Here is a 16,063-nt window from a genome sequence, read left to right as displayed (position 1 = left end):
CTTGCATTTTAAATGTTTGTTTTTAATTCACTGTCGCTCCATGGGTAATTTTAGCATTAGTATGGTTCAATAAAAAAAGTTTCTTACCCTATGCCACGCCAAATTGAGTTATAACTTTGCTGTTCCATTCGTCTTTTCTGGCGTCTTTGCTTCACCTTCATGATGTACCATTATTATAAAAACGGTATCATAACGATCAAGGTACATACTTTTGCATTTTTTTTTTTTGAGAATGGAGTGTTCTTTGAGATACTTTTCGGTTTCGTTACTGTTTAATGGACACATTTGTTGCTCCAGCAAGCGACGGCCACCGTACCGTACCACTGTCAGCTTGTAACTTTATTACACTAATTAAAACCACCGTACCAAGCAATACCATCGCACGCCGTTGCTCTCAGACGCTTGGCGCTTGTGAAGTGCCGGGCATATTATAATTTGACGATGTTATGAGCTTTAAACGTGACACAAACTTCCAGCTCATTCGGCATGTGCAATAGCGCAGATGGTAGCGAAGTAAAAGTGAGCGCTATGAAAATTACTTAATGTATTGCTTTTTTCCCAATAATAAAACACATTTGCTTCTGCCTTCCGAGGAAGGAAATGGGTGGCGAAACAAGAAGGATTCCCTCTTGCGCTCATTCCCTTTACAGTTAGCCTTTTGTGTGTATGTGTGGGAAGGGCTTTTTCTCCGCTTGTTTCTCCTGTAGCCGGTTTCGGGAGCTAATAGCAGCTGCGCTCAGCTGCTGCTGCCCGCTCAAGCGGCGGCGGAGCTCGGCCAAATTCGGATGACCAATTCGGTGGTGCCCAAGCCCAAAATTTAATTTCATCTAACACTACACTCTCTCCCACTTTCGCATCCTCCGGCTGCGTGTTGGCAGTGGCGAAAGCAGGAAAAGAACGGTTGGGAAAGAATAATATGCCCAAACCTTGTAAAGAGTGGGCTAATTTTCGGGGAATTGCGGCTTATGCAGTCTTTTGACTGTTTGTTTGTCATGCGGTTCATTTGTTCTGCGGTCGTTGATTTGCCTTATTTTCGTAAATGGTGGATCATTGGACTTGTTTTTGAGGTGGGGAAAAATAATTCATTTTATGATAATGTTTTCTGACATTTTTTAATTTTATTTGTGTTATGTTTTAAACGCATTTTTTAATTCCAATTTGTTGTTTAAAAATTTTAGTTAGCGGAAATAGTTTGTTAAACTAAATTGTACCAAAAATTAGTATATTTTCACTTCAGTTATTTTTTGAAAAATATATTATGGTTTTTGGTTTGTGGGTTCTTTACTGAGCAAATGTTTTTTAAACTGCAATTTGCTTATTAATGTACTCCTCACAGCTTGCGGATATTCCGACTACCATACGCCATCAAAACATTTCCGGCACTTGTTATCGATCAATCAAACCGTGAAAAAAGGCTACCTAATTACGTTGATTAAAATTACTGTGACACTTTAGCATTTGAGCATTTCCATCACGCTATCAAACTGGTCGACTGTTCCGAGCCAAGAGCCCCAAAATACAGCCTACAGAGACATCTCCGTCTCCCAGCTTACACACGGTTTGTTTGGTGGTTATAAAATTTGCCCAGTCGTGCGGTCATAACATAACGCGAAACCGACACCGGCCCCGGGACGACTCTTTTATCTTCGATAAAGACCTAAAACGGACAGCTCGCGCTCGCGTACCATCCCATCCCGCCCGTGACCTCGTGTGTGTGCGTGTGTCAAGGAGCCATTCTTCAAAGCATGGCAAATTTATTCATGCTGCAGCGGCGGCCACCAACCAGTAACCAGCAGCAGGATTTTACATCACCTTTGCTCCCACCCGCTACCGTTGCCCACTTTGTCTTGTAATGGATGGTTTTGTGTCCTCTTGTTTCGCTGAAGCATTTGTTACTGATGCTAGAAGATGTACGCGTTAAATCTTTTTGTTTCTTCGCAGCTTGCTTGTACGATGGTGCCCCAACAGCCCAGCTGAAGAAAAGGCAAGGGCCACCATTAAAAACATTAACAAACAACCATTTAGAGAGCGCACGGTTGGTGGACACGCGATAGGCCCGTGGGAGAGAGAGAGCGTGGTGACAGGAGGTTGGGGGGGTGCATTCGGAGGTTCAGAGGGTCCTTCTTGCTCTGTTGGTCGTGATTAGTGTTCAACGTTTCTTTCCATGGTACAAGCTCTTTTGTTTTGCGTCGGGTTTGGTTTACTACCAGCATGAAGCATTTTGCTTCAAGACGCTCTTCGTGCGGGTACACTTTGCCGACACTTTTGCATACGATGACGCACCACCACACCACTGCGTTCCGGGCATGTCATCGTGGGTGAAAAATTAGTACGCGCAACGAACACACGAAGCAAAAGATGATTTACTAGAAAGAGAGCACAAGCGCAATGGTAGCGAAAACATGAATGCAAAAATCCGCCAGCGAGGAAGTCGTGCGCTGGCGGAGGGCAGATATGTCTTTCAGTCGCTACGAAAACATTTATCACAAGAGATAAGCATCTTTTCGCTCTGCACGGAGGAAATGAACCGTTTAGATGGGTGTGTGCATCGTGCACGGTGGCGGGTCAGTGGGAAAGCTCCATTGTACAACTACGGCCTGCGTTACATTGCGTACAAATCCCTTCAGCCCGTTGGACATCGGGTATTGGGTAAAAAATAATGGGGGATGCGCAGGTTACATGTGTGTGTGAGTACTTTTTCATCGTGAAAAATGCCACTGCTAACCATTATGGAAATAGTTTTGAAAACACCATAAAGGTTGGAACCCAACGGGAGCGGATTTTATATCACTTATTTTAAAGTAAGATTTTATTTTAATAGAAATAGTTTGAATTTTAAAATGAATTTTCATTCGCACTGAAATAAACTGTCTCATTACCTGTTTTTTATTTTTTTTTTGAATCATTTCATATTTGAACTGAATCAACTCACGATCTGTGCTGGCAAAACATTATTAAGTTGTCATAACGTCATACTCTGTTGGTTTTCCAATAGATGTTCGTTTCCACCGATGATGTAAAGCTCTGGAAACTTAATGTCACTGCCACTGTGTTTTTCTCCCCCCGTGCTTTTCTCATCCTCTACCTCTCTGCCGATCTCTCTGTCTCACTGAACATATAAAACAGTCTCCCGGTCCAACGACCCAACAATCAGCAGCAACAAACATTCTTCTGTGGAATTTTGTAATTCAAAACCCTGCGGGCGGTCAAGTCGGTTGGACCCCTTGTTTTCGATACATATAAAAGCTGGGCTGGGCTTCGCTGCTTAAGCTGTGCCCCGAAGGATGATGAGCTGACAGTATCAGCAACAGCAGCAGCAGCAGGAGCAACAGCGTGACGGTGATGGTAGCTTTAATAGAAAGCAACGGGATAGACGGGGAAAAAAGAATGAAACGGTTCCATCACGCCCGAGGTTCAAGTGTTTTATTTGTTGTTAAAAGCAGTTTAATGAAGTTTTGTTTTTTTCCCGTCCGACAACTCAGGGCTCAGGAAACTTCACTCACACACACGCACACACTGAACACCGAACGATTAGAATGAGCTAAACAAAGCCGTTATAAAAGGGAGGGATTGAAAACATGTTCACCCGGTCGAAATGGTTTTGACATCTCAATACATGTTTAGAAGCACAATTCCTTTTGGGTGTTAATTTTAACCCTCCAACCGTCCACCACCATCAACCCCCGGATTGTATTAATGTGGTTCCATGTTTTTTACCCCTACATATCTAGACTGTGAGCTGGAGGAGATCGTGTCCCCGCCGAAGTACCGGCCGGAATCGATAGCGGCCCTGTGCGAGGCGACCCGTTTCACCGAGGCAGAAATCAAGCGAATCTACCGCGGCTTCAAGGCGGAGTGTCCGGCTGGCATCATACGGGAGGAAACGTTCAAGTTCATCTACTCACAGTTCTTCCCACAAGGAGGTAAGCGATATTCTATTACGCCATGACTTTGAAAGTTTGTGACAAAGCGAACGGTTGTGCTGAAATGAATTGAACGCATCAGACTGCTCCAGTCACCCTCATCATTGCGGTGAGAATTTCTAGAAAGAGACAGAGAGAGAGAGAGAGAGAGAGAGAGAGAGAGAGAGAGAGAGCAGCCGTTGTCATGCTTTACTTTGACACTTATTTGACACAAGCCTCCGTGGCATGGCAGACTCAAAGAACAGTGCTACTACTACTACTAGCTACCAAGGGATGCAGTGACAGTGTATCATACGGAAGCGATGGATTGGACGAACAAGCAAACAAGAAATAGCGAAAGAAATGCAAACCTCATCCACTTGTGTGCATCCCTTGGGAATGGACGGAACAAACGAACGGTTTATAACGAACAAAATAACTTAGCTGACATGTAATTGACACGAACCAGACAACAGTCGATTAGAAAACGGCTGAACGGTAAAACGAGGATGTGAAGGAGAAGAAATGAGAAGAAATGTTTCGAAGAATTTTTCTCGATGTTCAATCAACTCACCCACAACCACCATCACCCGGCCCGACACACAGTCACAGTTTCGCCGGTGGGATTGTTTGTGTTTTGGCTGTGCCCGAGCAACATTGGCCGGTTGTTCGATTTCCCGGAGGTGTTTGCTTATGATTCTGTGCTGTGGAAGCAATTCAGTTGTTTTTACAATAAATTACAATATTGCTGCCCCCGTTGCTGGTGGTTGAGTGTGCTTGTGTTACGTTTTGTACTATAGAATAGTGCTTAGATAAGCGAGTTGATAAAGTGAATTCAATTCGCAATTAAAGTCTTCAAGACTCTTTGTAGGAGCAAAGCTTCCCAGCACACTATGCCGTTCGAAGCATCTTCGAGCTGCGTGTTTTTTGCGTCTTCTCGTACGCACTACTGACTATCATTATATTGATCTAGAAGTAGGTTAATGATTGCTGGTGGAAATGAAACAGGACTGACCCTAACGAGATGGTCTAATTAGTGCACGAGTTTTCTTTTTGATATGCTACAAGCACCTTCATGGGACTCGAATGATTGTTCAATAATGACATTGTTTCATGCTTTGCTTTTGTTATGACATTTTGCGATACCACATCAATAACAACGAACGGATAATAATTCTATTACTTCAAGATAACGAAAGAAGCTTTGTCGTTCAACTACAGTTACTAATAGTGACTTCAGCTAGTATTTTACTCTTCTTGAACGGGATCGACTTTAATCGACAACAAAAACAGGACCGGAGCATTTATTAAAAAGAGTACCGTGTCACCTCCGTTGGATTAACAAATGTTGATGTATTTATTTCCTTGTTCTTCGCGCTATCTTGCCACCACAACTTGGCCTACCACGCCACGGAGAGAGAGTCCTTGTAGAAGGCTTAACTGAACTTTACGAGCTGGGTCATCCGGTTCCATGCATATAAAATGGTCAGCCCGCCGGAGTCTGGCGAGTTCGATACGCTGCAGGTCAGTAAATCTGCAGGACATTCGTTGTATCAGCTTCTCTATTGTCCTTCCAAACATGCGGGAGCAAAGATTCTTCTGAGCATGTTCCTTTCGAACACAGCCAAGAGCGTTACGACAGATTTGACCAGTGGCCGTGTCTCAGAGGCGCATATAGTAAAGGTACGACGCAGTCGCAGCATCGTCCTTCGTGACAGGTTCTTTGAGGGGAACTGCTTTCTCAGGCTATAGAATGACCTGTTGGCAGCCAGAATCCTTGCGCGCAGCTCATCATCCATGCGACCTTTGACCCGAGATGGGTGAAATCTTGAACGATCTCAATAGTTGGTTTACCTATCCGTACGTCCCGCCTACGTATGTTTGGAATTGTTAGTAGGGCCGCTGGTGTTGCCAACATCAGCCTTGTCTTTGTCTCGTTTATCTGCAATCCGAGGTTCTCTGCCGTTTGCTCAATCCTTTACGAACACGATGCTAGTGGCATCTAGCATCTAGCCAGTTTAGACCAGTTAAACTGGTCGTTGAGTAATTCATTAACGTACTGAACCCAGTGCAAGAGGCCTTATGGCTGGTTACTAACCAGATATCAATCCTTGTAATGACAGAAGGGTTACCTTAGGTGTAACGTTGTTTGGCGATGTTTAACACATTTAAATGTTGCACATAGGCTACAGAGAGTACATATTTACTTATCCGGCGCTACAACCGCTCACGGTCTCGCCCTTTCGTCTGCCAATTTGTTATCCTGGCCTTAATCGCGGACTCCTCCACGCCATCTTGCCACCTCAATTTGGGACTACCACGTCTTCTCTGTCCTTGTGAACGGCCTTTACTTTACTTTAAAGACTTCACGGGCAGGGGCGTTATCCGTTTCCATGCGTGCAATATGGCCAGCTCATCGGAGCCTGCCGAGCTTAGTGAGATAGCGATAGTGAGGTCACTGTACATCTCGCGTAGCTCGTCGTTATAACGGCTTCTTCATTGTCCTTCTACACATACGGAGCCAAGTATTCTTCTGATCGTCATCTTCTCGAAGGCGGCTACGAGGGTTTCATCACATTTGGTGAGTGTCCATGTTTAAGAGGGTATTTTTGGGTCCATGTGAGTACTGGCTGCTAATAGGCAGGAGCGGATTAAGCACTAAGCAAACTATGCGGCCGTGCGGGGCCCCGAAAAAACGGACACATCCCCCGCTCACAGGTAAATTTGCTTCTCAGTTATCTTCTTCTATCTTATCTCTGCTTCTCTAGTTTAGAATTCCTCATACATCAACTCGTTCGTCACTTCAGAAAGGACTACAATCTTATGACCGTTTAGGGCCTTCGCTCGTGTTAATCCGCCACTGTATATAGGTGCTATATAGTACCAGTTTCGTCCGTCGTGACAGGTTCTTTGAGGTGACCTGATTTTTCAGGCTGTAGAAAGAGCGGTTGGCAGCCAACATCCTTGCACGCAACGCAGCTTACATTGTGTATTGTGTATTGTCGTTGCTGACCTTTGACCCTAGATAGGTGAATTCTGAGACGACTTCAATCTATTTGGCTCATCTATTTGGCCGAGGTTCTCTGCGGCCTGCTCTATCCCTTGGTAGTCTTCTAGGCTTTTTGGACATAGGAGAGCCGCAGACCAATGATGTCTATATTATCTGCGTATGCCAGGATTTGAGTTGACTTATAGAAGATGGTTCCCGAAGTCTCCACCTTCGAGTCCCGGATGGCCCTCTCTAGCGCCAAGTTGAATAGGAGACATGCAAGCCTGTCCCCCTGGCGCAGACCCTTGGTGGTAGCAAAAGGCCCTGAGAGTTTTCCATTCACCAAAACTGCAAAACTTAAGAAAGGGAGTTCATCATTTCTTTTAATAATTGCAAATACAAGGAAACTCAATCTCGGTAAAACCCGAATCGTTACTAGAATCGTTAAGACTTTCTTCAGTTAATCTCAAACTCACTCACTCACTTACAAGCATTATCATTATAGCCAACCTCACTATCAAGAAACGAATAGTGAATAATGGCGATAAACCCAAACCCATAAAACACTTCCCAAAAACACAGAAACAAAAACTTCTGTTATAAATTACCAGCAAGAAAGGGAAACCCCATTCATTGTTTCAAAAAATGAAACTATACAGTGTTGCAATTGATTCCTAGCCACGAACGGGCGATACCACCAATAATAATTATGCAATAAATTTAAAGCGCATTCACGTGTTATCATGGTGCGGAGTGCGCGTGTTTTCGTGTCCCAATCTCGCCCGCGCGCAAGCCTCCCAAAAAAACGCGAACCGTGCGATAATTAATTCGTTTCTCCTGCATGATTTATTTTAATTGTTTCTGGAAAGTGGTGGCCAGTACAGCTGCTGATGTATGGCCACAATGTTGATGACCATTCGAAACGTACCGGCTCTTCCTGTTCCCGTTCCGGTTGCACGTTGTAGCAGAGGAGAGTTGTTTTCCTATTTTCTTTTACTTTCAACGAGGGAAAAAGCATAACACATCTTTGCGGACACTAGCAGTGCTACCAACCCGAACCTCTGTACTGCCAACGATTGACGTACACTTATCACGATCGAAAAGAGAATTGCTGGGAAATGATGGATATTTTAGAGGTTTAACTTGTACGGGTACGGGCTGTGCGATTCATTTCATTTCCCGCAAACGAATAGATTGTTTTTGAAAAAGGAAAACGAACGCTTGCATACAAAGTAAGAAGAAAAAAAACAAACAAAATGTTCCACTCTGGGTGACAGTGCAATCCGTAACAGTATTGCGAGCAGCGAGAAGCAAGTAGAAATAACAACCCTCTCGAGATGCTCCATGCCAACTTGAACAAATGTGTCTAAGCATAAGAGGGAGAGAGAAAGAGAGAGAGAGAGAGAGAGAGAGAGAGAGAGAAAGGGCACGATTGGGTACACAGTCAGCAGCCCCTGGAAGTCGTCGAGTCAAGAGGTCAGAGCGCTGTGTGCAGTACAACCATTTTTGGGGGAAGAATTTCAACGAGACTCGGTGACTCATTGGAGGACATTTTTGGTCGGCGCGAGTACAGTCAGTTGCAGAAAAACGTTCTGCACGGTATGCAATGGCCGACGGGTTCAATAAGTGTTTATTTTCATCTGGTTTTAATTTTTTTTTTTCGATTTCGTGTTGGAATTTGTTGACTGTTCTAATCACCAGTTTGTCAAAAAGAGGTTTTACTTTAACTTAGGCTATTTGGTGTATAACAGCCATTCATTTGTTTCATAAATCGTTTCTGTTTCGTTTTGTAACCAAACACCAATTCGTCAATATTTTTAAGGAAATTTTAGAAGGAGCAGTCCAACATTACTGTTCGTCAATATTATGTTGTGCATAGATAATGTAAACATAGTTTGTTAAAACTTGTTTGTTTGTTTATTGGATATTTTGTGTAATATTTGCCATATCTTGTTATCTAAAGCCGGTCTCGTGGTACAGTCATCAACTCGTACGACTTAACAACATACCCGTTATGGGTACAAATAGATCGTGCCGCCATACGCCAGGACTGACTATCCTGCTATGGGGGGTAATCCAAAAGTCATTGAAAGCCAACCCCACAAGTGGTGTACAGGCAGGCCTTGACTGACAACGGTTGTTGAGCCCAAAAGAAGAAGAAGAAGATTTGCCATATCTTAAATGGTAAAAAACGTTATCAGAACATCCATAATATTTTTAGCTATAGTATATTTATTTAATATTTTCTTATACAACTCTTGCCTTGTTATCAAACATTGTATGGACCAAGCTACCCATACACATTGTGTGTAAATCTATTTATTTAACAATTTATTTATTTATTTATTTATTTACTTGAGCCGGTCTCGTAGTACAGTCGTCAACTCGTACGACTTAACAACATGCCCGTCATGGGTTCAATCCCCAAATAGACCGCGCCGCCATATGTAGGACTGACTATCCTGCTATGGGGGGAATCAATTAGTCACTGAAAGCCAAAGCCCACAAGTGGGGGAACAGGCAGGCCTTGACCGACATCGGTTGTTGAGCCAAAGAAGAAATTTATTTACTTGTTTGTTTATTTATTTATTCATCAATTTTTTTCTTTGAAGAAATGTATACGAAACTGTTGCAGTTGGACTGCTAGCATAACAGGAAATGTTTAAAGATTTAATGGGAATTGAAAACTGATATTACAGTCACAATTCAATAGTTGAACGCTTTTTAGTTGGCATAATTTTTAATTGAACACTCGATAGTCTGCTGACAGTTCAATTAAAAAGCATGCGTTTGTATGGGAAACCGGGGTTTTTAATTCACAAAAATCTCATGGCTAGAAAAAATTCAGATTTTTTTTTGTATGGAAAAACGTGCCAACTAAAAAGCACATATTCAGTAGTTGGCAGGGAATCGAAGTTCAACCAGTGAGTTCGGACTGTATTGCGTTTAAACATCGTCCCGTGTACAACAACCCCTCTAATGCATTATTCAATGTTTTGGGGAACTGTTTTTTAATTAAAAGTTCAATCCAATCTCTCTAAGGTGAATCTTCAAGGACCGTCAGCTAAGAAAGATATTCTTTATAAGGAAACTAATGGAGGCGTTGCTATGAAGTATCTAAGATACGACGGGATTTTTTTTGTCCTAAAATTATTACATTATAGCATTTTAAAAACAAAATAAATGGGTAATGATGTAAAGCAATGCGATTGTTGTCATTGCAGTTTTTCTATAATCATCATAATCTAACGGCCAAAGCAAACATGGTTCAACATTGCTACCTACTTTAAAAATGAATTGTAATGTTTAATCATTCGAGGATCGGCAACAGAGGGGCAAAAGTGTTATCAGTCAAAAATAACAAAGCAAGAGCAACATCGCTTCTAAAAGAGCCCATCCTCTCACGCCACAATGTTCGTTTTTGTTTTCAAATACAACTGAAAATAGTCCCAAAATATATAAAAATGAAGAAAAACTGATTTGTGTGAATTTTAGAATAGCAGAATGTTATCGCGAGAAAAATGCATGGAGCTATATTTAAAACTTTGAATTGCATTTATTGCGCCGTCGAAAGCCAAATGCTCTCTCGTCGCAAAATCACATGCCAAACTTTATATAAATTTACTGCAACCAGACTTAAGTGTATCTCATCTATACACAATTTTGTATGTTACTTCCTCCATACAGAATGTCTTATTGTTAATACATACTGTATTAACATACTGTCAAATCCTGCTCTATTGTATAATTGATCAGCTATCGGTTTGCTTATCAAATTAATTTTAAATTATTTTTCCCATTACTTTTTTTACAACTGAACGAACACACTTCAAAATCAACTATGAGCCAAACTAAATGAGCAAACCTCCCCCTTTCTCCACTCACTCCACACAACGTGCTCTGTTGCTGTATGCAAATGTTAGACAAGCACTGTATTCTTTGTATTATTCTACCATCACCATCATCATCATCATCATCATCAGCTGCAACCCTCGCAGGCGGGCAGCAGCAGAGCCAGCACGAACCTCTTTCTTTCGCCGGCGAGTGATTCGCAATGAAATAGTCAATTTACATGAAAATCAACAACATTCCAAGTACACCAAGCAGGCAAGCAGCAAGCGCAAGAAACCTCGGCCGGAAAATAATGCTGCACAAGCTTAACAGTGGGTCCGTTGGGATGGAGGTGGAGGAAGGGGGAGGAGGATTAGGGCACCACCACCATCAAAAAGCAGCAAACTTCAACAACCGAACTTCAACAGACCGGCGGCGGTGCTCCGTACCCCGTAGTCCAATGTACGCTCTCGTTATTTTGCCATTTCGGGAGCAAAACGGCCCCAACCCTGCCCCGATCGAACGAGTTTGTTAAGAAAACATGAACAGCACATTTGTCAGGCATGTGGGGCAAAGGGCGTGCGACGCTAAAGGAAAGTGACAGATATTGCAGTGGAAGTTGTACTTTTCCTCGCTGCACCCCATCATTTCGTCGTTCGCAGCGCGGGCAAGTGTATCGTTTTCCTTTCGAGGCTGCCAAGAGGGAGAATATAGGGCGGGTGTGTTTGTGTGTAGTAGAACATCTGAAAAATCAAACCTAACAGCGACAACAGTTTTAAAGAAACGCATTTGAACAACACGTTCATCGCGGTTGTTGTCCGCAAAAGCTTCAGCAGAGATTCCCATTGCATAATGCCGAAGAAGTCACCTGCTTTGAACGACTTTTGAAGTGCACAGCAAGGGAAAAATTACTGCAAATGCAGCTTCAAAGCTGAACATTGCGCTTTACCAAAGGTTAAGTGTGGTATGGATTGATGAAGATCACACAGCCCCACAGCGAATGCGCACTGCGAGACGATAGTTGATGCTGCTCCTAAAATCCCGTTCCCTTTTGATTGATGAGTGTGTCTGAAATGAATGTCCTCCGACTGTGCTGCTACATGAAATATCAATTTAAACTTCCGAACCAATGAGCTTCAACCGGAAAGAGCATGGTTTGGTGCTTCACGACCTCAGGTCCTTCCCACTCCGTCCCTCCGTTCTTTACATCAACAGCTTGTGGCCACAAGAAACGGAATCCAGAGCGTTGCACAATTACTTCCTCACTCCTTTTCTCTCCTTCCCTTTTCGTTCTCTTTCTCTCTCTCTTATCAACTGGACATAATGCAGCTATGACAGAAAAAAGAAAAAAAAATCATAAACATCCCACCAACGAGATTCGACAAAGCGAATGAAAGCGTAAAGGAAATCTTCACCGCACAGACAATATTAACGTTGGTGATGACAGTGAGAAAGGTGGTGGGGGGGGGGGGATACAATTTGTCTCCCCTTTTTTGTAGGAAATGAGTTCGGATGTCCTGAAAGCTTGGCGGTATTACCGAAAGTGAACAAGGCGAAATGCAGCAGCAAATTGCAGTTGCGCGCAATGAAAGTAAATAATAAACGAATGCGAGGAACCGCAGCAATCAAGCGCCCCTTTGCAATGGGTTCGGTGTTTGCGGGGGTTTGGGTAAAGAGTGTTTTGCCTGTTGGTGCATAAATGTAATGTAAGTTAAGATGTGTCTCCTACGCTGCATCGCGGGTAGAGGACGGGTAGCCTCATCGGTATTAGCAGACATTGTAGCACAGTTTTGGCGATGATTGCAAAGGGAGATGAGGGACAATCTTTGTATACCTCGGTGCATAGTCCGCTTCAAAGTTGTTTGTTCTTTTCTCAACAGATTTACAATATTACTATTATTATGTAAATTTTATTTTAGTTATTGATTGAATATTTTATTTATAATCCTTTTTATTTTTATTGAATTTTTACGGGCCAAGATAATTGATATGAATGAACATATGATACAACATATTTAAACAAAAAATTATGCCTTGTTATGGAAGCAGTGTTGTACCATCCCTTCTCAACCATTTTTTGGGTTTAAAGCATTAAACAAATTTGAAAACTTAACATGAACTAGATGTAAAAATAAATTCGAAACTGATTTTATGGCTTTATCATCTCATATTAAAATCTTGAATTAAATGAACCCTTTCTAAAACTAAAACTAAAACAATATCCCTGAAAGCCATTTGGAATCGATATCAGGTGCATTGAATATTTGACAAACTGACGATCTAGTGATCTATAACAGCGGTCGGCAAACTTTTGAGGCAGAGGGCTTAATTTATTAAATTATCGAGTGCTTCGGGCCAGGGGAATGCAGATTTTTATTTTTCACATACATTATTTCACAACAAAATTTTGGAAACATGATAATTGGTTTTTTAAATTATCATTTCATCCAAACAAGGTTCACATTTTTATCATTAAATCACAATCCTTAAAATTAATTAATGATTCGTCAGTTTAGATTCGGCAACATAGTGCACAAAAATGATTAAAAGTTCCAAACAATAAAGCAATAGCAATATCGCTGCTGGATTAGCCCCTCGTCCCATGCTGCCTCAGTGATTGGGGATTTAATCTGGGGATGGTAAAAGCCTGAAAAATTACGGCTGAAAAAATATCGAGACAAACGTACATCCATTAACTATTCTAATGCTTTACGAGTAAGCAATAGCATGTCAGACAAATTGATTACTGATACCCTTAAAAACAAGCTCTTTAAAAATCGTGTACCCTTAAGAAGCAACAGTGTATAATCGTTGGACTCGTACAAACAGCAAACCGTACCGGGTTTTTAAATATTCGTTTCAATTTTCAAATGGAGATGAGCATTGTCATGTAGAAGCCGCATTACTGTTACATATAGGATTTTTTAACCTCAAGTTCAACCAAAACTATCATTTAAGGATCAGCTGGATCACGTAGTAGCCACCAGCAATAGAATGCTAGGACTAGTTATCAATATGACTCGCGAGCTTAATGATATACCTTGCACCAAGGCGCTCTATTGCTCACTTATTCGGTCGTTGATGGAATATGCAAATATCGTATGGTGGCCAACTGCAGCGCGTCCGTTAGCTCGATTGGAATCAATCCAGCGCAAAATTTCACGATTTGCACTTCGCTCATGGAACTAAAGGCTCGATTACCGGACTAGGTGTTTACTACTCGGGCTACCCACCCTAAGTGAGCGAATACGAAAAGCCAGGTTGTCGTTCATCACGGGACTTCTCGACGGCCGTATTGACTCTCCGTCACTACTGGCTGCCATCAACCTGTACGTTCCGGCCAGGCCGCTCCGGACTCGGGCAATGTTGGCCCTCGACGACCGTAGAACGCAATTTGGCTCCTCTGATCCGTTCCTACTCATGTGCCGTGCTTTCAAAGCAGTCAGCGACGCTTTTGAACCGAGGATTTCGCCAACTGAGTTTAATGATCGTGTTTCTGTGTTCAATTTGGTTCCATAGTGCACATTTTTATGTTCTATGTTATTGTAATCCATTGTAAAGAACTCATTATAAAACATTGCTATAATGGTTCGAGAGGGCATTATTGTCCATCGATAGACAAATAAACATAAACATAAACATATTGATTAGTCCGTCAATAAATGTTACATTAATAAAATTTGGAAGAGTTCGACAGTATGAAATGTCATACTAAAAGATGTTCAGTATTTTTTATACGAATAGGTTCTTTCTATCTTTCAAAACCAGGCAACTATTTTCTTGATTGAATTGATTAGTATTTAATGTTTTGACGGGCCGCATTTGGCCCTCGGGCTGGACTTTGCCGATCGCTGATCTATAATGTATCTCCTCACTAGGCCTTTAAAAATGGAATTAGCAAAGTTTTACTATAATAAATCAGGTTTAAAGCACTCGATCCAAGAAATAATACGATCGTATGAATATTTGGAAAGCTAGAGACCAATTTTGATGGAAAACTTTCGCTTTTTTTGACAATCTTTTTTGACAATTCTGGTGGATTCACAGCACAACATAGCATAGTTTAACTATCACCGATCTAACAGGAAAAAAAACTTGTAAATATGGCAAAAAAAAAAACATTAATTGATGTGTATAAAATTGTACATCGAAAGTTATAATCTTACCGGATAATCGACGTTCTACTGTAATACACAAATTTAAACACTTCCAAACAACTTTAGTTAAAACTATCTTTTATAATCAAATAATGGTTAGATATTTATGCTCCAGAAATCGCAACAATAATTATTTGTTTCTTTGTTTTGTTAAAGCACAAAGCACAAGTTCGTAACAAAATGTAAAATGATAATGACTGTACAGATATTCCCCGGTATACGCTATTTATGCAGACCGGATACAAAATTTCAAAGGGTTTAGTGAAATGTTAGCTAATTTTATTGTAATTTTGCTTGAAGTCAGAGGTTTTTGCCACAAAATTAGTAATTTGATCTGATTCCTACTGAAAATTACAATTTTGTACTTTTTTAAAATAATTTTAAAAATTAAACCAAAAGGGAATATATTTTGCATTTGCATTTAGAATATCGCGAATATATCGTTGACGTATATCGGAGAATACCTGTTGTTGGAACCTTACAACAGCAAAATAGGATGGTTCCAACGACCTGTCGACATATGCGTTAGGAATTGGTGAGAGAGGAAAAGAGATGGGAAAAAGAGAGAATATTTTTAAGGAAATAGGCTAAAAAGACTCGCAAGATTAGCCAGAGCGTTATTTACAAACGAACTGGCGGAATAAAAAGACATATTTTTTGGCAACAGCTAAAGTACAACCAAAAGGCTTTAACGTGTTCGGCACTGAATTATTTTCCGCTTCGTTTTTTAACACCTGTCATTGTTTGATCATTTTTGTTTTCACTTTCACTTCGTAACAAAATATAGAATCCATTTTAAAAATTGATGTTAAATTCCCGGTGAAATTAGAGATATTGCAAATTGCTAGAAGTGATTTTTTTTACTGTAACTTCCATTACTGTACTGTACTTTTTAAATTTACATTACTGTACTGTAAATGTAAATTTGTAAAACAAACAGATTTACCAACAATTTAGTGGAATTTAGATGCGATTACTAAATAGGCGTGATTCTCGTTAATATCTAACGAGAAGCTTTCGTAGCATAATTTAGCAAATTAGATTTGTTTAAATTGAATTGAACACTTTCAATTTGTCAGTCGGTAACTTTGCATTAGAGCTAGAATGTCTGTGATATTTCGCATAAAAGAATGTAAACAGTTCGCCGGAATCATTCAATGTTTGTAAACGAATAGTCAACTATT

General features: G+C 41.1%; 1 protein-coding gene across 2 annotated transcripts in view; it reads left to right on the top strand.

The window, feature by feature from the left end:
- LOC133390951 (Kv channel-interacting protein 4-like) overlaps positions 1–16,063 on the top strand; it is a 58,558-nt gene that overhangs the window by 40,884 nt on the left and 1,611 nt on the right. For both annotated transcript variants that reach the window (XM_061650195.1, XM_061650197.1), the window contains exon 4: positions 3,732–3,923. In XM_061650195.1, coding sequence (XP_061506179.1) covers positions 3,732–3,923 — 192 coding nt within the window. The remainder of the gene's footprint in view (positions 1–3,731; positions 3,924–16,063) is intronic.

This window comes from Anopheles gambiae, chromosome 2 (genome assembly GCF_943734735.2).
Source record: "Anopheles gambiae chromosome 2, idAnoGambNW_F1_1, whole genome shotgun sequence".
In the NCBI taxonomy this organism is placed as follows: domain Eukaryota; kingdom Metazoa; phylum Arthropoda; class Insecta; order Diptera; family Culicidae; genus Anopheles; species Anopheles gambiae.
The sequence above is the reverse complement of the archived record's forward strand: the minus strand, read 5'-3'. Positions and strand labels throughout refer to the sequence as shown.